Source organism: Protomyctophum bolini (genome assembly GCF_963924005.1).
Source record: "Protomyctophum bolini genome assembly, chromosome: 17".
NCBI lineage: Eukaryota > Metazoa > Chordata > Actinopteri > Myctophiformes > Myctophidae > Protomyctophum > Protomyctophum bolini.
Genome location: NC_137878.1, coordinates 33,940,739 through 33,961,759, shown reverse-complemented (window position 1 = coordinate 33,961,759; position 21,021 = coordinate 33,940,739). Strand labels below are relative to the sequence as shown.

The following is a 21,021-nucleotide window of genomic DNA, read 5'->3' as shown; positions in this document are numbered from 1 at the left end:
AGCAGACATGGTTTAAATCCTGCAGCAGCGCCCCGTCACTGGAGCAGATAGTCACTGTACCGGAATTAATCCGGGAGCCGGCAGGTCTCACCCTTCAATGGACCCACACCCTGAAACCAGAACCAAAATCACAAAACCGATGAACCCAGAAGCCTTCCCTCAACACGCCTTCACAAAGGATGATTTCAGCTGCCTAATTAGCTAGAAAGACATCCTCCTTCCCCCTCCAAGTTCCTGCTACAACACCCCACACACACTGAACAAGGATTTCACATGCCACTGATTTAAGACGAGATACGAGGACACTGGCTTGAAATTGTGTTTTCTCCATAGCATATTGAAATGGCAACATAATTAAAGGGCCACTTCACCCCCTTTGCCACCAGATCTTATTTTAATGATGTTTGGGAGACAAGAAACACTTTCCTGGGGTTTTTAGATATTTTAGTATTTCAAAGTGCCAGTGATGTCACACTGGTCTCACTTCCTTCCTGGAGTACATGTTGTCCCAGTAAGACAGCCTTCTCCCTCTCTACAAAGTAGGGTGAGTGCAGCAAAGCCTTATGGTCATTGTAGTAATCCAGCAGTGAGACCTGTGTCCATGACATCACAGACATCACAGACAGTAGCAGTCTTTTTTTCCTTTTTTGCAAAACTTGGCAATATGGTAGAGGGCTATGCCAAACAGTGAGGATGCGCAGCCCATGGTCATTGGCCAAAGGGTGGCGCTATAGGACTCAATTGAAAATGCAAACTTTTAACAGGCATAGCTCATGAACTGCTTGATCGTCAGCAATAAAACTTCTACATACATTGCATCTCCTCATGCCGAACAACTTTCGTGTTCTGACTTTTGACCTCTGACCTTTAGAGTCATTTTGCAACAGTTGCACCAAAATGTCTACACTTTGGACACAGACAAAAATTGTGAGTAAATTGTTTGGCTCATTTTTTAATGAGCCAATGAAAATTGCAGACAAAAAATATATAGCTGCAAGCAGCAATACGAGGGGCCAAGGAATGCAGCAATAAGAAAAAGACTATGCAATACGCACAATAAGCGGGTCTATTTGGGGTACAGCTGCAATACCACTGGGTCACCTAAAGTGGCATTGTTGAGCAGCCTGAAAGAGCCAGTCATACTGAGCACTACAACTATAACTGCAGCCAGCTGTGTAGGGGCAGCGGTGGCTCAGGGGTAGAGTGGCTGGATGGTAATAGCAAGGTTGCCAGTTCAAACCCGGACTCCCCCAGAGTTAGTGTCGAAGTGTCCCTGAGCAAGACACTGAACCCCTAATTGCTCCTGATGTGCTGGTTGGTTGGCCTTGCATGGTTTCCGCTGCCATCGGTGTATGAATGTGTGTATGAATGGGTGAATGTAATGCACAATCTATGTAAAGCGCCTTGGATAAAGGCAATATATAAATGCACCATTTTACCATTTGTGTTGTTGAGCAGCCTGCACTGCTCAGTTCATAACGGGTGTGATTTATTTTATTGCTTGGCCCTGTCTTATCGCTGCTTGCAGCTATATTGTTTGCTTTATGCAGAAAGCGTACTTCCTACAGCACAACACAAATGTATTTCACATTAAACCGTTTTGTTAGCCCTCTCTCTCTCTCTCTCCGACTGACAGTTTCAATGAACAGCAGGTATTCCAGCTTGGTACAAAGTGGGGGTTGGGGCGATATGAAAACAATACATAAACCTGTCCTACATTCTCCTGCATGTGATTAGAGACCTGCCGTGGAGATTTATATGAGTGTACGAATTATGAGGTGTTTGGTGTGGGTCAAAGAACAGAAAATGAAGGATAGGATTGAGTTTGACGTTCTCCTTGTCCTTCCTCATCCTCTCCTTCCTCTTAAACAGAATGCTCCTGGAGTGGTGTGTGTGTGTGTGTGTGTGTGTGTGTGTGTGTGTGTGTGTGTGTGTGTGTGTGTGACAAATAACTTGCCTACACAGTCTCTGTGGAGCTGCCATTTCTTACTGCAGAGGAAGGATTTCTTTTCAGCTTCATAAATGCACATAAATGGTGGAAAAGTGCTAAATACTAAATAAACGAGAGAAGAGGATGAACAAAAAAAGCAACCAATGGCATGCAATCTTTTGATTGAGTTAGCAGGAAGCTTTCTGCTGCTCTCATCACTTTTCTAGGTCAACGTTCCAGAGCCTGTGCTTAAAGATCTCACACAACAACATATGCCAACTGTCCAGGTTTTTACACAAGGGCAACAAAGTAGACCCGCCTGCTGTTGTTAATGCCTGCTGGGGTTATCCCTGCATCATCATCTCTGTCTGGTCTCTCTACCTCTCTCTCCCCCTCTCCCTCTCTTTCTCTCTAACCTGCTCATTGATGCTGACATTATGGTTGCAGACCCAGGAGGTCACAGGGCCACGACATGTGAAGAGGAAGGCTAATATGGAGACCAAGTGAATTATGGAGTTGGGGATCTGGGGAAGAGAATTAGGGAGTTGCAGAAGGAAGTGGGGGGGGGGGGGGTAGGACCACCAGCTGATTTCCATGCTGTTTCCTGACAGCTTTGTCTAATGAAATCGATAGCCCTAAGCCCACCCCTCCCTATGTCTGTCCGTCCCTCCCTCCCTTCACACAGGATGCTGAGCCTACACTTTACTTATTAGACCTGTACATGCCCGTCGGCCACCGGCCTACTTGGGAACGATGCAACTTGTTTTAACTATCTGTCTGTGTCCCTTTTGTGCCCATACTGTATATGGAGATCTCTGTAGTATGCAATACCCGTTGTCATAGATAGCACCCATCTGTCAAGTGGACTGGTTAAGTAATCAATTGCCAGGTGTGGGGTTGTCATGGCAATCAATTGGCTGAGGCAGAGGCTGGAAATTGCACAGGTGAGGGGATTTAGGCTGATTAGGCCCACTGGCAGAGTCTGACCAGAGCCTTTTGTGGTGGTTCTGGAGAACCGTGGGTCCGACCGTGGTACCAGCAATGTATTGACGTGCATGCACAGGGACGGAACGGAACTGTACGTTCTAGCGTGTACACTAGAACGCGTCCCCCTAGATTCAAGAGAAGACGCAACTAACCTCGTGTCACGAGACTTTCCAAGACGCACAAAGTACCCAGTGCTGACTTGTCTAGGTTTACTGGTGGGGGGCGTCTCCCCCCCCCCCCTATTTTCACACCATGTCAAGAATCCTGCCCAATTCAAGTGGCTACTACTTTGCATAACAACAGCTTTAACTGTTTACCTGAGCGTGCGTTAACTTCTCATAAGCAACACTTACACAGCAACAAGAATGCCTCCTCCACAATCAAAGAACACAATAGTCCAAAGCAAACTTTTTAGTTTCGCTACTGTGCAGTAAAGAAGTTTGGCTGATTATTTTAACTCTACTTTTGTGTTTGTGTGTCTAAAACTCTCATACACGATAAACAATATAGGCTTAGGCTAGCTCTGTTCTGCGCACATCACGCCTGCCGCGATGTGCACATACAGTGTAGCGTGTGCACGTGCGTGTGCGTGCGTGTGACGTTCCATGGTACAGAGGGAAAAAATCACCATTACACCACTGGTAATACGTGTCATAAAAACTAAATGCGCGCCTTAGAGGCATAGGGTACATTTCCAATCATCCGAGCACATTCTACCGTGAATGTTTAAACCGCTGTGGCCACTGGTGGCTCATTCATCACGCATGCAGGAGATGATGTGTGCCGGTTCCCTGCTCATGAATGTGAGCCTTTGCATTTATATGTCCGGCGTTCACAGGTTAAGTAAGTGGAAGGGTTTGAGAGTGGAAGAGACGATGCGTGTTGGTACAATGAAGATTCATACCTCAAACTTCACTCTCCACTAGTTTTTCTATGGGACCAAAGGGCAAACAAGTGTGAGGGGTTGTGGGAAGGGAGGCGGTGCAAAGCAGACTGGTATAAAAAGGTAAACTAATACTAATGAGCACATTATCCGTGTCTCGAAAGCCAACCACATTCGTATAAACTGCCACTTTCTTTGTTTTTCAGGAAATCTCTCCACTACAGTACACAAACATTGTTCTGTGTTGCAGTTTAGTATGAGGTATTTATTTGCATTTGGCCAAAAGAGACAAGCTGTCTGTAAACCACAGACAGTCACACAGGCCTAGTAACATGCTAATCAACATGCAAACAGAGAGCCTGAGACAAGAGTAAGTGCAATTCTGGAGTTCTAAACTGAAAAAACTGCATATCCGCCCTTCCGATCCACCCCCATGCTGTGCACAAAGGGGAATCATCACGACTCATCTCGACAAGACAGATGATTCAACAGAATGTGTTGAGGGACGCAAAGCCCCCTTTTTTCCTTCAATCTCTTTTACTTTCAAGGTCCTCAAATCAAAACTTTTAATACTATATCTCTAGTGCACCGGTTGAAAAACACTGCTCTAGTGCACCATGGAGACGCTCTGAGGCTCAAAGGTTTGATCATTTTAAACACCTGCTTATTAAAGTGTGATATCTACAGCTGAGATGAGACGAGAGAGGAGAGAGAAAGCCTCACGCACGCCCGTGTGTGTGTGTGTGTCACCGGCGTCAGTTTAGACAGCTTGCCCAGTCTAACGTCGAAGAGAGGGTGCGAAAAACAACTGGTAATGGCTGGTAATCCAGTTTGGTAGTGTGCCCGTGTGCCGCGGGTTCGACGGCCTTTACTGCATGTCACCCCACCATCTCTCTCCCCATTTCCAGCCTACTGTCTGTCCCTCCATAAAAAATACAAAAATATAGGCGAAAGCAAAAAAACAGAAAAGCATTCGTTCCCTACAGTTCCCACCAGGTGACATTTTGCAGATCAGTGGGATTCTCTCTCTAATGACATTCTTCACACAAGTCAGGCCTGACCAGGCGTTTCACGCCAGTAAATAGTCTGGACAATTGCCTGAGCACAGGAGAGTGACTGGCACTGACTGCACTGAGGCCAGCTTCTGGTGTGGGTTGGTCTCAAAGAGGCATTGTCACAAAGAGAAAGTACTATGTGGAGAATGTGGTACGATGGAGCAGAGAGCCAGCCATGTAGGAGAGGAAAGTTTGATTTCCTACTCTGGGGACTTCTTAAAAAAGAATAAAACTTGGTGGAAAGTGAAGCTCTGGCTGTCTGATGTCTACGCACATCTCACACAGTTCAAAAGTCTGGACACTTTTCAGCTCCCCGTTCTTTTGTTGCTGCTGCAGCAAGTGTAGCCCAGCCAGCGCTCTGCGTTCATACGTTTAGCAGAGCTCTGCATATCTGTCACGGATGCCAACCTGAGAAGAGGGATAAGCCAGTGCTTTTAGACTAGAGCAGTTGACTTCAGAGGCAGTTGATGTGTGCCTTTTACAAAGAGGAGTTTTTATTCAGTGGTTCTTTTATATTTCTACACTGAGTAGCAGGTCATTATACAGCTCACTTGAAATGACTAAGAGTTTTTAAAGGCTGGAACATAAACCAAGGGCTGCAGCATTATGGTGCTATATGAGGTGACATTAGACGTTGAGGTAGCAGTGGGCACTAATGACGCCTGCAAAGCCAGGCAGGTACCTCTAAATTACCAACGAAGTAAGCGAGCATGTCTAAAACAAAGCAAATTAACTCAAGAATAAATAAAAAATGGAGAGACCTTCTGATAGGCAGAGTGTTCGCTGCTGGCATAATTCCATCTGCTCAATAATGATTTGTTGCCGTTGAGTGAAGAAGCAACACATTGGTAAAACCTGGAGCTGAAGTGAAACAGACGGATCCCAAGAAGAAGCCCTGAGCACCAGGGCCCGCAGGGCCAGGACCAAGGCTGTCAGGTCCATTAGCAACATGACACGTAAGTCACAAGACTTGACACGACAGGCAAGTAGCGCTCCAGACTAATCAGCATCATCAGCAGAACGTTGTGAAGACGTACTCATTGCTACCGTCAGTACCAGGTTTCTAATACAGCCTCTACCCATGTGCAGTAGTAGGCTACTGTATGAATGTGTGGTGCCTGCACTGTCTATCATTACCAACCGTACATACGCATACGCATGACATCCCATTCGGATAATATGCATACAGTATGCAAACAAGCAGACACTTAAAAAGTCCATGCTTCGTTCAGCACCTTGATTGACCAAGTCGTTATTAGGCTATATGTTTACTCAACAATGCACAATGCAAATTATAACTACATCGCCTTTAACTAAAAACAGCATTTTCAGTTTGTCCTTGAAATACTGTGCAATTGTTGCATGCTTGACCAACAAACATTAGGCCCAATTTAAACAACCAACATTCTTTAAAATAACTCTCACTGACTCAAAGTGCTTCAATCAAATGCTGAAGTGTGTGCACTTTGCTGACATATATTGAAACATGTTCACTTCAGTAATCACAGACTGTCAGGAGAAAACATTATGCAATCCATCTCATCAAGGTATGCTAATATGAGAATTTTAATTCAAACTTTGGGTGGGTGTGCCGTTGATCATTGTACAGTACTTGATTTGAGCATAATGCAGGACAACATTAAAAAACTGAAGAGGTTTTGTTAATCACATAGTTGTGAGATTGAAATTGAGTTAGTAGTGTACCGTTACAGTACCTTTTGCATCAGATGAATGCAAGTTATTTAATTCTAAATCGTTATATGAAACAATGGACCTAACACAGCCATCTTCCATCACTGTCCTTTAATGTACACACTCCACTTTGTAACCCAGGAGAAGTGTGTGTGTGTGTGTGTGCGTGTTGTTGCAGGCTACCTTCTCGCCACAGCTCTTCACAGCCCAGCTAACAGGACTGCATGCTACACTTCATCAAACACACAGGATTTCACTCCAGAAAAGTAACTCACTCACTGTGGAGGTCAAAGGAGGAGCGATATCCCCGCCCCCCTGCTATTCACTTCAATGGAAGTTGCTTTGTGGCGTTTTGAAGCCATAGACAAGAACGACAAAGTCTTTCGGGTAGTACCCCTCGAGCGTTGATTCACCATTTGTCAGACTTCTGATTGGTCCCTGACTGACTAACCAACAGGCTCTTTCTGCCTTGTTCCACCCTGATTCCGCCTTGTTTATGTTGAATTTGCTAAAACATAATTTTTGGAAAAAACTTAAAACAAACATGATATGCCCAGTCACCATGCTGCACCTGTGATGTTCCTTTACTGACAACAAGTTGAAAATAAGAATTGAATGCAGAGAATATCAATACGAAGCAACTGAAAAACATTATGTTCATGGTAGTGGATGGAGACTAGAGAAAGGATTTTTGTCCAACCACAAAACGGCAACCAATGGGTGTGAAGAATTGAATTGGTGAATTGGTTGGCTCCTATCATAGTAGCCCTCGTGCTGTAGTGTACTTGTGGTACCTTACGTCACGTCCTACATCACGGATTCATTCATTTAACCTGGGCCCAGCCATGAACTGCAGTACCACTGTAGCACTTTATCACTGTACCACTGTGTATGTCGGTGGAGGACACCGACATACATACATACCCATCCGATCCCTTACTGGCTGGTGGAGCATACCGACATACATACATACCCAGCCGATCGCAGTACTTGCACGCTCTGCTTGTGCAAGTAATACGTTTTACTCTTATGTAACTGTACACAAGATTTAACAATAAAGTACAACCTTAAACCACATGAACCCTAGCATCCATTCCTATTCTGTGGCAAACATTCAGCCAAAATAGCTGATCTCACAACGTCTTGTTGTAGATATAGCTATGTTCGGCAAAGAAATTGTAGATCTCGTAGATTTTTGTGCAAATACAGAACTCTCAACAAACAGTTACTGTTACATTAGAAGCATAATTTGCATAATTTGACGCTTGACTGAAGGAGCCAAGGAAAGAGATGGGGGAACCCCCCCGAGGGCGTTCGAAGGAAGTCCACGGATGCAGCGTTTGGCAAAGCACTTCAAACCAAGCTCCTCCCTCTTGACCTCCCATGTGTCCACCCCCCCCCCCCCCCCCCCCCAATACCGTTACTATTCATAGCTACGGCACTCACAGGAGTCCCCAAACATTCAGAGCTGTATCTGTGCTCTTTTTTTCACTCAAAACAACGTGACAGGGTCTGACTTTATTAAACTTGGGTCTATGAATTCCAGGGATTACTATAGCCTGGAAAGGTCGGTGACTCTGTAACATTATGTTTTCTTCTCTGAGACAATATTTAATTATATTTGTTTCATTCCAAGAGAGTTAGACCTAAAAGCGAGACTTGGTTTTGTCACACTAATACACTATATTAGCAAAATCTGCTTTGCTAGTGTTCGTTTATGTATCAAGAGTGACGTTGAGACCTATTTCAAGTTCAACATAATGTATTGTAAGTCAATGACGAGACTATTTTGGATTATCAATTTCTAATCAATGGTGCAACAGAGTAAGACATCTCGCCAATATCTGGTGTTACATCACAATCCAAACCTCTACCAAAGTGTCATTGTGCTTAAAGGTATGACAAAATAATAGCTGACTGCTTGCTTGGTAAAGATGCTCTATCACAACCGTGAGCCAGAGGGTGGTTAAAACAGCACAGCACATCACCAGGACTGAGATGCCAGCCTGGGACCTTAATTTACACCCAAACAGTTGCAGAGTGAAGATTGTGTCAAATTTGTCAATCACCATCATTCATCAAAGGTTAGGGAATGGATGCGTTGGCATGTGGCCAGCTCTGCACTGCCTTCCCCAGGGGAAAGAGAACCTGCAGCTGGACAACTTATGAGGTTCTTGGGAGAAATAAATAAACGAAACGAAACACTGCAATAGCCTGGGAGGAGGAGTGTGTGTGTGTGTGTGTGTGTGTGTGTGTGTGTGTGTGTGTGTGTGTGTGTGTGTGTGTGTACATTACATCATTGTCATGTATTCCATATACACAGCCATAGAATTTGAGTGATATACATACATATATTTATGTAGGCTATAATTATTAAATACAGCCATTGAACTCAACTCATCCTGATTAATGCCAGTTCTTGCCATATCCATTTGAAAGTTATGGCACAAATGTCTCCACTTTTTCCTCCATTCACACGGACCACATTCTCACCACTTGCTCCATGTTTCAGGGCTACACTTGCTCCAGACTCAGAGTATGTGCAGGGGCACACGTTACGGTTACACTCTGCAGACTGCAGGTGACAATTTACCCCCACATCATCAATCACAATACAACGTCTGTGTTCCCGGTGGTACCGTGGTCAACACGTACGTGTCATTAATTAATTACCAACCGCACCGGGCTGCATGGACTGTGAAGTTTACGCCAAACCTTAGACTAATACAATTCACATGTGCATGTCTTAATTGCTGCGTGTGATAGATAGATGCAGTTTTATTTAACAATACAATTATAATTTTACATTCCATATGTCTCCATCGGAAGTTGCCGCTAAGAACGAACAATATACGGTAAGTTTGTCAATAATTGTCAGCAAGCTTAAGCGACACCGCGTTACTGGTACTATATATGGAGTGTAGTGAGGTAGAGTAGTGAGGATAGTTTCAGTACCTGTTGGTGACTCCAGGCTGTCAGCTTGAATCCTCAGTGCGGTCACCATCAGTAGGAAGGCTGCTGCATACATGTTGAAATGTTTATGGAACATTCAATAAGTCCACCTGAACAAACGGGACGAAATCCAAGTTCTGCTGCACTCAGTCAGTCAGCGTCCATTCATTGTTAAATAAATGAATCCCGCCTCCACACACGCTCCGCTACGGTCCAGTTCGGCACGGCTCCTCCACACACACACACACCCGGTGGACGTTTGTCTCCAGTGTACAAGGCAAGCTGGAAGAATTCAAAAATAGCTTGTTTTCCTACAGTCCTGAGGCTGCGACAGACAGGATACAATTCCACCTCTATCTCTAGATCCACTACTTTACTTTCACAAGCAGGACTCCACCAATCAGGGCCTACGACGCCCTCATGTGGCCGCTGAACAGAATTTATCAGATAACAAATGCATAGAACAGCAGAGCAGCGACGTATATAGCCTATGCCCTATGTTCTAAATTGCTTGTGTAGCTGTACAGGTTCGAGTATGTCCACGCATCATACAGATGTCTGATATTGGTTTTATTTGTATTGCGACTTTCAACTCCTCCAGTGACCAAGACACCGTGAAAACTATAATAAGGAAACAATGACATTTTGTTCAGTTTTTGAGTCCTTACACACGTGCATTCAATTGATCAAAAGTCCATAGTTCTACATTACAGAAATATTGAACAATCCACAACAACACATCACAATGAAATCACAAAGAATATGTACCGTGTGCGCCTTTGAACCATGTGCAGATTGATTAATATCGTCTCTCTCTCTGACGTTCCCAAAACATACAACTTTTCTCCAGGAAGTCCGTTCAACCTCTGACCCTTACTGACAGGTGACGTCATGTGAATGACATGACAACTCTGATCATGTGACTCCCTTCAAAGGGTGTATTTTTTACCTTGTAATATAACCCTTTGACATATTTGTTGCCATTCTTAAATTCTATTTATTCATAATGAAATCAACCTTTTTATCCAAGTATGATCATCATAAAAACCATATTTTATATAATTGAAGTTTATACCTGCAACCACTGTCTCTCGTTCTGGGACAGTTACAGCTTGTTAGTTAGTTAGTTAAGTGAGCAGTTGAGACGAATAACAGTCTAAAGTCCATAATATATTCTGACCCCTCCCCGAAAAGGCGGCCTATCTGACCCCGGCCGTATATCCATCATTTATACATTATGGATATTTAGTGTGGACTTCGACGGTTATTCGTCTCATTTATATTGAACCATAGCTCTAATGTGTTAAATTTTCTGTTGGTGGTACGTGACACACTTGTACAGTAGGCAATAGGCATTATTATCCATTAGGGCCCCAGTTCGTGCATCATTGGAGCTGTAAACCACTGTTCCTTTTGTTTAACAGCATATTGCATTTATCAAAGTTTTGCTGCATGTCTCATGCTATTTTACTAACCTACTGAATCATCAAATTTTCGAACCTATATGCGCATATAGGTTTGAAAATGTGATGATTCAGTAGATAATTCAGTAGATAAAACCTGCCCCATCAAGTGGATGATGTGGCGCCACATCACCCACTTGATGGGGCAGGTTTTATGCACTATATGGACCGGACATTCACAGAGTGTACCAGACTGCACAGCCAATGCAGTGTTTCCAACTGCTGTAGGCCTACTACTGCACGATCAATATAGGTCCCTCTCTCACACACACACACACACACACACACACACACACACACACACACACACAGTCACACACACACACACACACACACACACACACACACAGAGAGAGAGAGAGATCAGGCAGATCAGGTCAGGTCATCTATACTTCCTGGAATCCAATAGAAAAAGATCTGGATGCAAAAACACAGAACAAGCAGAGCAGAAGGAAGGGCAGCAGTTCTGGCAGCTTTACAAGTAGCCCATTAGCTACAACACTGTGAAACTTGAAGTAAATACATCAAGATCAAATTCATTTCGGGGAAAAAATATTGATTACACAAAAGCTTTCATTATTTGCTGACTTTCCTGAAACCTGCAAAGTAAATACTGAGCAGAATGTTCAATAACAATAATGCAATAATACGTGTTTATCTTCACATTACACTGTGTCAGCCAGTTCTACTAACAATGAGCATTACTGAAAATTACGCTATACAATTACAGTCTTAAAATGTATTTTTCCTTGTTGAGTTAGCTGTTTTTATATTGAACCAACAATGTAATTTCTTAGAGCTTAATTTGGCCTATTATATAACACACATCAATTTCCCAATAAACCTGAGATGGGAAATGTAATTGTCAAAAGGAAAAATAGCCTGCAGCTAGTGTAGCTGTTGAGCAAATATTACCTAGGCGACCTTGTTTCTAATTACACACATTTAAAGCACAAGCACATTATACGCAACGCAGCACATGCATATAAACACTTTTAAAAAGGGATATTTTTGTGGGAAGACAGGAGGAATATGAAAGGTAATCAGCCAATTGGAATGGGATATGAAAATAATCTGTATTATAGGCCTACATGTTTATCACATGACTCATGATCATGTGTACTGATTTGTGTGAGCTTTGGGCCAAATTTGTGGGAGTAGTAGAAAAATGTGTATTAAAAAAAAAGAAAGGCAAAATGGCACATATTGGGAACGAATCCAGGGGAAAACATTATTGTAAGACCTAGGGTTCAAGTCAAGTTATAGACCAAAATGGAAACATCCAGAAATAGTGCCACAATGAGATATTTGGAGTGGTGGAGGTGCTTCCATGGCCTACTGGGAATGTGCGTGCAGAGTTGGATGCCAATCGGTCCAGCAGTGTCGCATCTCCCTGCTATCAGCTGTGCACTAGGGCTAGATTGCATGGGTGGCCCAGGGGTTGGAGAAAGCTGGGTTGTGTCATGCATCTCAATGTAAACTAGGCTCATTGGCCTGTCAGCACGAAAAAAAACCCCATCTCTCTTTCTGCTGACACACCCGTGCTACCCAGACGCTTCCCCGCTCGTCAGCATTTATTTTCATAAGTGGAGGAACAGCGAGCTGTCACAGACTGGGCATGAGAACCAACTATTGCCATTTCCCCTCCAAGACAGGCAACAATATAATACTCACACCATTGTTCTTTGCCATCGCCCATTATACTGTATATATATCAATTTACAATTATAGGGCATTTAGCAGACACTCATACAGAGCGACTTACAGTCAAGATCAAAGTAGGTATTATAAGAATGAACTCTTGTCAAACAATAAGGTAAATAGTCACATAAGTAGAGTGCAAAGAGAACAATATAGGCCAGGGCCTTAAAGACACAAGGATACCCCCTGTTACGGTGTTACCTTCCGACCTAGCTGACGCACACCCCCACATGGAAATATAAATTGCATAAGTTATATAGAGACATATATTTCCTACACATGTATGCACACATATGAACATGAGCAGCATTCTGCATATACATATACACCACAGTTTGGGAACCACTGGTCTAAACAACATGTTATCTATTCTTAATATTTGTAATGATATCCGCACATTAAATACTATGAATCGAACAAAGGTCACAAGAAGGCAGGAATACAAGGAGAGAGAAGTGGTAGGGGGCGAGGTGGAGTCTGAAGAATTGGGTCATCAGACAAAGGCTGAACATTGGGAATGAGTCTGTAATTCTGACTGAACATTCTCACATAGTAGTTACACCACAGAGTATGCTTTTGGCTATACAGTCTACAAAAAAAAGACAGAGAAGGATGGGGCAAATTAACATGATTTGTGCCATTGTCTCTGAAAGGTGTAAGTTTACACATTCACTGTGGAACCCTCAAAGGCTCAAACCTAAAGGCAAATGACATAGACACTAAGATCATCTTCAGGCAGCTGGAAAACTTGATCGCCAAGGAGATGACTGACTTTTCTTTCTTGGCTGACTTCGATCAGCTGAACTCAGCTAGAAAAAAGTTAAAGTGTTACACCCGTCCTGGGCACTACCTTTGGGCATAATTGGGCATAATTCCATGGGCATAATTGTACTGCGAGGTGGTCCTTTAAGCATGACTGGGCTCATCAGCACCGAGCAATTACACAACACCCCACGGGGGTCCTGAGGAAAACACAAAGTCGCACACCGAGAATGAACTCAGTGGCATCAGGTGAAGGCAGGTGACTATAGCTGGCCCATACCACGCTACAGCACAGTGGAGAAGAATACAGATAACAGCTCAGAACCACACAGGGCTTTTGTCTGTCCACTGACCTGTGAAAGTAGAAATGTGTTCAGTTTAACAGTCAGACCAGGCAGACTGACAGGTTGTTGAAGAGTTTTGCGACTTAGAGCATTGTTGTACAAAAAAAAATTCAGAACCATGGGCAGCAACCAGGGGATCGCTAATTGGGCAGCCCTGCACAGAGTTGTGCAGGCCAAGGAGACCTGCATTTCAGCTTTCACCCTTACATTGATACGATGAAGATATGGTCTAAGTACTGGAATTCACAGCCTGAAACCAAATCAGCCATTTTGGAAAATGGAAATTAAAATGGGATTTGGCTGAGGTTTTTATTGGTTTATAAGATGTACTGACTTTGTTAAAGGATTGATTTATTGTGTTATGTTAGATGATACTTCTGTCGAACTGTAATAACAAGAACAAAGGGCTTCTCAAGGTGGAGTGCTGCCAAGTCCAAATCATTATTGCCCAATATAACAAATGTGGAAACACATCCTGAAGACAATGTTGTTAAAGATGAAATGTGCCATCTTTTTGTTTCGTAGTTCTTGTCTTTATAGTTACAGTGAAGAGAGAAAGGAAACAGACAGAGAGTCAGGGACTCACATGCTTTCTTTGTTTGTCTGCCAACAAAATACACTGACCATGGATGATTGGATTTTCATGAAATAAGGTCACAAGCAAGAGCACGGTCAAAATTACATAATTGATCCCCATGGGAAAATTCAGCTGTCATAGAAACTGGTAACTGTAGCGCGATAAGATAAGAGAGATTGTAAAAACTGATTATCTGACGCTAGCCATCTACACTGGCTAAGTTAACATAATGTATATTCTATAAATAAATAAAATTGTACAGAGTAGACTCAAGAAACTGATATGTACTTTGCATGTCCGCCAGCCTATATTACAGTTGATATGCGGATAATTTTATGTACAGTCTACTCACAATTCATATGATTAATATAAGAGTATGTTTAAAGTTATCCTCAATAACAGTCATCTGTCAATGTTCTATAGTGAACATGTGAATGTGCCAGATTCAAGGCAGGAGCCATTCATTCAAGAACAGAACAAAACATACACACTTGGTTGTGGAGCCTGATGGCTAAAGGACTGTCCAAGTAGTCACTATGTTTTGTGCTGGGTGAAAAGGGGTCTGTGGCTGAACATGCTTGTCATTCCCACAGCTCCTCAGAGAGGGAACTTCCGTCCAACTTCCGCCCATCCTTCCCTCCGCAACCACCTCCAGATTGTTCAGTTGAACCCTGACTACAGATCTAGCCTTCCTCACCAGCTTGCTCAGTATGTTGGAATCCTTCTTGTTGATTCCACCCTTGTGAGCAGGCTACAATTATTTAGCTGCTATAACAAAGCACAAGCTGTTGATAAATAATATCTATTCATACCTCACAATCAGAGCAACATGAATAGAATTCAAAGAGTGTATTTTGCTCTCCTCTTATGCATTATATAAGGATAATGATAAGATAATGCATTATCTCTGGTGGGAACGAAACAAGCCTTTTGAAATGCTGATCATACCCATCAATTAGTTTCTTCTCTTATGCATAAAGCACAATAGCAGTCTCCAAGCCTTTAACATTTCACCCCAGCACTCTCTCTGTCTCTCTTCCGTCTCTATCTGCCCTCTCGTCCCCCTCAGTCCTTGAAGTTCTATAAACGACATAAAGAATAACTGCCATCACCATAACAGCACATTCACTGCCTCTGCAAACAAGGGGTTTAACTGTTCATATAGACTATGTGGCTCTTTCATCTCACTGCATATTTGCAGCTTCTCTCCAAGTCCTCTGTGACAGAGCATTGTTGTCATTCATTGTTTTTACTTTTATCAGGGCCTCTTCAGCCGTGCTTTTCTACAGTATCTATTCCCCTGTATACTATACACACAATCTAATGAAAAACACATTGTACTCATTATAAAACCTTCATGTCAGCTTTTGGCATCACCTCATCTCGACAGAGGTGATAGTGATACCAAAGAACTGCCTATTGGTCTGATGGCCCAATATTACATTCCAATAGTCCGTAAATGGTTAGTGTGAGGTTAAGGTTAGGTTTAGGCATATAAATTGTGGTAAAAAAAAGGTACCAGGTAATGTTTTCTAAACCAAAAATGTCTTCTGTCATCTTTCGCAAAAGTAGAGGAATATGAGGGTGGAAGAGAAGGAGCATCCCAGAAGATGCTTCATGATGTAGATTGTAGAGCCAAGATGTCTCCAGCAGGTTCCTAAAGCAGCTTGTTGTCTCACAGCCAGAAGAGAGAGGGAGACAGGACGTTTCCCTGACAGACAAGGTGATGAACCTGACCTCAATGGCTTACCAATCGCCCTGATAGTGTGTAAACAAGAACGCCTCCTTCGCTCCCGCTGAGTGATGTGGTTCACACCTCTGTCCATCTCTCTGGCTCTCCTCCAACGACCCCCCCCCCCCCCCTTTCTGTCCTTGTCAAGGTCCAGGTGGAATGTTGCACCTCCTATCCGAGGCTGCAGTGCTGTTTGTGGTGGATGCCAGCGTGATGGCAGTGTGGGGCGGCGTGGGGAAGGGATTGTTGTCTGATGACCTTGCCCGTGAGACATTGTAACAACAAATGCATCTATTCCGGGCATACCATTTAATATGTGACAACCCTGTCTGCAACGCTGTCAACAGCTTTTCATTCAGAGGAGATTTCTAAAGCCCCCTCCCTGGCCCTGAATCTGGCTGAAGCTACTGTTCCACTTTGTTTAATTGTGTGCCTAGTACAAAATTACGTTTAAGGAACGCTACTGCAATTCTCCCACCAATTGATCCTCTTCTTGTGTATCACAAAACCTCTTGCTTCCACCAATAGGATCAATAAAGGTCTATCTACTGTACTGTATCTGTGCGCGCGCGCACACACACACACACACACACGCACGCACGCACGCACGCACGCACACACACACGCACGCACGCACGCACGCACACACGCACACACACACCACACAAAGCAGCAGTTTATAGATGCAGACACTGAGATTAAAACAGTGCAGATAAATTGTTCCTCTCTCTTTCACCGCTTATCTTCCATTCCAGCCCGTAGTAAGACCAGTCTCAGAGCATTCTGCTGTTGAAATACTGACATTGGGTAGTGGGTCGCACACACCAAGACTGCAGTTCAAATATAGTTTATTTCATATTTGAAACAATTGGACTATATTTCAACTGCAGTCAAATGGACTATATTTGAACTGCAGTCTTGGTGTGTGCGACCCACTACCCTTTATTTTGATATATTTTGAACGGGTGGCACACAGAGCTCGGTGGTCATATGAAGATCGAAATACTGACATGAACACTAGTCGGAATCAAAACCATAAATGAAGGGATGTTTACAAGTACTCTGCACCCAGTACCCAGAACGGAACACTCTCTGCACCCAGTACCCAGAACGGAACACTCTCTGCACCCAGTACCCAGAACGGAACACTCTCTGCACCCAGTACCCAGAACGGAACACTCTCTGCACCCAGTACCCAGAACGGAACTACAAGTACTCTGCACCCAGTACCCAGAACGGAACACTCTCTGCACCCAGTACCCAGAACGGAACTACAAGTACTCTGCACACAGTACCCAGAACGGAACACTCTCTGCATCCAGTACCCAGAACGGAACTACAAGTACTCTGCACCCAGTACCCAGAACGGAACACTCTCTGCACCCAGAACCCAGAACGGAACTACAAGTACTCTGCACCCAGTACCCAGAACGGAACACTCTCTGCACCCAGAACGGAACACTCTCTGCACCCAGTACCCAGAACGGAACACTCTCTGCACCCAGTACCCAGAACGGAACACTCTCTGCACCCAGTACCCAGAACGGAACACTCTCTGCACCCAGTACCCAGAACGGAACACTCTCTGCACCCAGTACCCAGAACGGAACACTCTCTGCACCCAGTACCCAGAACGGAACACTCTCTGCACCCAGTACCCAGAACGGAACACTCTCTGCACCCAGTACCCAGAACGGAACACTCTCTGCACCCAGTACCCAGAACGGAACACTCTCTGCACCCAGTACCCAGAACGGAACTACAAGTACTCTGCATCCAGTACCCAGAACGGAACACTCTCTGCACCCAGTACCCAGAACGGAAAAATAAAATAAATACATACAATTACCGGTAATCATAAACTTTTGATTTCACACTGTCCAGTATACTAACTAAACTACTGGTGATGCTTGGATGCAACAACAACAACCAACAATCACAATGTAAAAAAAAAAAGAAGCAAAGATGCAAGTTTAAAGAGAGAGTGTTCCCTTGCCAACAGAGCCCAGAGCCCATGACATGAACAACCCTGACTAAAGGTAAGAGCAAGTACAAGTTAGTGAGTGCTGTGTTCCTTTCATCTTCTTTCCACTTAAACTAAGAACAGAGTGAAAGCAGCAGGCTCATTCACCAGGAGGCACAGACAGTGTAGTCTAGTCTTCAACATTAGCTGTGAGCTACCTACGACCCCTTAAGGACGGGAACTGCCCATAGGCAATATAGATGTGTTATGTGATTTTTTTTGGTGTGAAAGCCATGTTCACTGATTCTTGATTTAAAACCTTTTTTTTAGGGATTGTGTGTACAACCGTTTGTGGACATTGCAAAAATATATATAATTAAAAATAAAACAAAATAGGAGGATTAGGGATTCATAGGGAGTGTTTTTCAGAACATTCAAAATGGTGGAAAATACAAGTAGGCAGAATGTATTTGTCCTCTTCAAAAGCAGAGGCATCTGTGTAAGAAATGTCAAGACTGTATAGGTCAAACATAGCATACCGTGAGATATGTACAGTATAAGTATGCATCTTCAATCGATTGCTATCACACCCCCTTTGACTGCTTGGAGCAAGATTTGGCATGCTACCTGTATGCCAGAACTGCAATACAATGCTTGATAAGACATTTTCAATAGCGTTTCCAAGCACCTGGTGCTTGGCCAGCTAATAAAGATTTACAGTATGTACAGCTGCGGTACCTCCTTGTTATAATGAAAACAGCAACTAATGGGCTATGATAAAGACTACCATGCAAAAAGACAAAATGGTTCTGGATTGTACGAAGGGCAGCATGCAGTGACTCCCAACGCAGAGCGGCTGCTTGGAAATCAGGATATTCCCGGTTTTATCCGTGTCTTGACACTGAACCCCTACTGTAACTGCTCCCGATGTAACTGCTCCTCCGCCATTGGTGTGTGAATGTGTATGTAAATAAAATAGGTGAATGTAATGCACATGGTATAGAAACAGATTTGGATAAAGGGGTTATATACACTAATGTGCCATGTACCTTTTACGGTTTTGTGGTGCCATAAGTCCAATGAACAGAACATGAGCGAGTCCATAGTTGCTCTCTCACTCTCTCATTTGACCTAGTCTTCTACCTGAGTACTTTCTAACTTTTTAAACGATCTGCACACCTGACAGCTGCAGTCCAACTGCAGTCCCTGGACCCCATCGGTCTGCGCCTCCTCGTGCACTTGGCCACGTGCCTCCTGCCGCTGATGATGGAGGAGTTGAGGAGTCTAGTGGTGGAGGAGGGCCTCTTGGTCTGCTGCTTGGCTGGAGTTTTGTTTTTAACAGGCTGTGGGCCGAAGAGCAGCCCTCACACCTGCTGCGGTCTCTTCTGCTCTTCCAACTGCTCTGCCAGGACTGGACAGGACACAGAGATCACATGACGACAACCCATCTTCCACAGTCTGCAATGAGGCGTACTGAATGTTAATCATGTTAATGTGACAATGTGCCAGAGTCTTAAAACAGAATACTGTCCGGTGCAGAGCCGCACTCTGGCTGTCCTTCCAAAAGTTTAATGTCTCCTCTACATACAGGGGTGTCCAAAGTGCAGCCGATGGGCCAAATGCAGGCCCGGTGAAGAAATTTATGCGCTGCTTCATATCCTGAATTGTATTATTATTATTTTTCCATAATTTTTATCCCACGATTTTGTAACCCGTTTTTCACCCCTGTGTCAATTATCTATTGTGATCCTGGGCTCTACACACCCTCCACCAACCTGGGAAGAGCAACGGACTTGAACTCATGCATGAGTGTCCAGGTTGCTCCTATACACCTGTCAGGGGGGAGTTTCCCTGGTTGGACGTAGCACGTCGAAGGAACACATTATTCCAACCAGTTCCTTTCCCCTCCATCAGACGCCCTGGCTGGCCATGGGAGGCAGTTTAGTGACCAGGATTACTGAAAACTAACTGAAACGAAAAGTAAATTAAATTGAGTGTCAGGCTCCTCCTTTTGAATAAACAAGTGCCATTTTTTCAGTCTACTATTATGTGTCAGGAACGTCACGGTACGGTGAGCAGCGCAGGAACTGGAAGTGATGCACCACCAGTGGACCATCCTTGAGCTGGACACAGTGGACAGATAGAGGGTTGGGGGGAAGACATTTAATTGGCCACGGACACTACAAATCCACCATTTAATCACACACACACACACACACACACACACACACACACACACACACACACACACACACACACACACACACACACACACACACACACACACACACACACACACACACACACACACACACACACTCTCTTTTAGGGCATCTTATCCATCCCGTTTCCTGTAAAACACTTTGGTAATCTTGGTTAGAAAACAATATACAAATACATTTTATTATTATTATTATTACAGAGAAAAACTATACTATTTGTATGTATTCAGGACATACTCTATGTTCGTACAATTCCCATGATGCAATTCACAGGCAAGGAAGGAGCGACCTGGCAGGAAAATACAATCTAAAGCCACCATTAAATCAACCGGATTCATTATTCTGAAGTTGAGATCATTATTTTCTGTACAAGGACAATGTCACCGAGGATACAACACCAAGAAGCGTATGAGAAAGGAAAGGACACACAGAACACCGTAGAATCTACGGTGTTCTGTGTGTCCCTTCCTTCCTTTCTCTATTCATCTACGGCGTAGATGAATAGGTCTCTCTCTCTCTCTCTCTCCCTCTCTCTCTCTCTAGCACAGATTTCATATTCAGAAAAAGCAACAAATAACAAATGCTGTATAGATGCTATGCAACATTCACCTTACAGTACATAGATGTGATGGTTTATGTTTCCACCTTGAGAGGACAGAGGATAGGCACATCGACAAAAAAATGGGTGGAGCCCGCACACCATATAAGGTAGAAAAAATACTTATTTCATATTCCAACGTCTTGATAACAGTTGATAA

General features: G+C 43.7%; 2 protein-coding genes across 2 annotated transcripts in view; both read right to left on the bottom strand.

Moving 5' to 3' along the window:
* LOC308331341 (receptor-type tyrosine-protein phosphatase U-like) overlaps nt 1-9,674 on the bottom strand; it is a 121,798-nt gene extending 112,124 nt beyond the window's left edge. The window contains exon 1 of the mRNA XM_080786749.1: nt 9,503-9,674. Coding sequence (XP_080642875.1) covers nt 9,503-9,596 — 94 coding nt within the window. The 5' untranslated portion in view covers nt 9,597-9,674. The remainder of the gene's footprint in view (nt 1-9,502) is intronic.
* Nucleotides 1-9,739, bottom strand: part of LOC308331342 (receptor-type tyrosine-protein phosphatase U-like) — a 265,106-nt gene extending 255,367 nt beyond the window's left edge. Inside the window, exon 1 of the mRNA XM_080786751.1 lies at nt 9,725-9,739. The gene's annotated coding sequence lies outside the window, so the exon portion shown is untranslated. The remainder of the gene's footprint in view (nt 1-9,724) is intronic.
* Between the last annotated feature and the right edge of the window lie 11,282 nt (nt 9,740-21,021).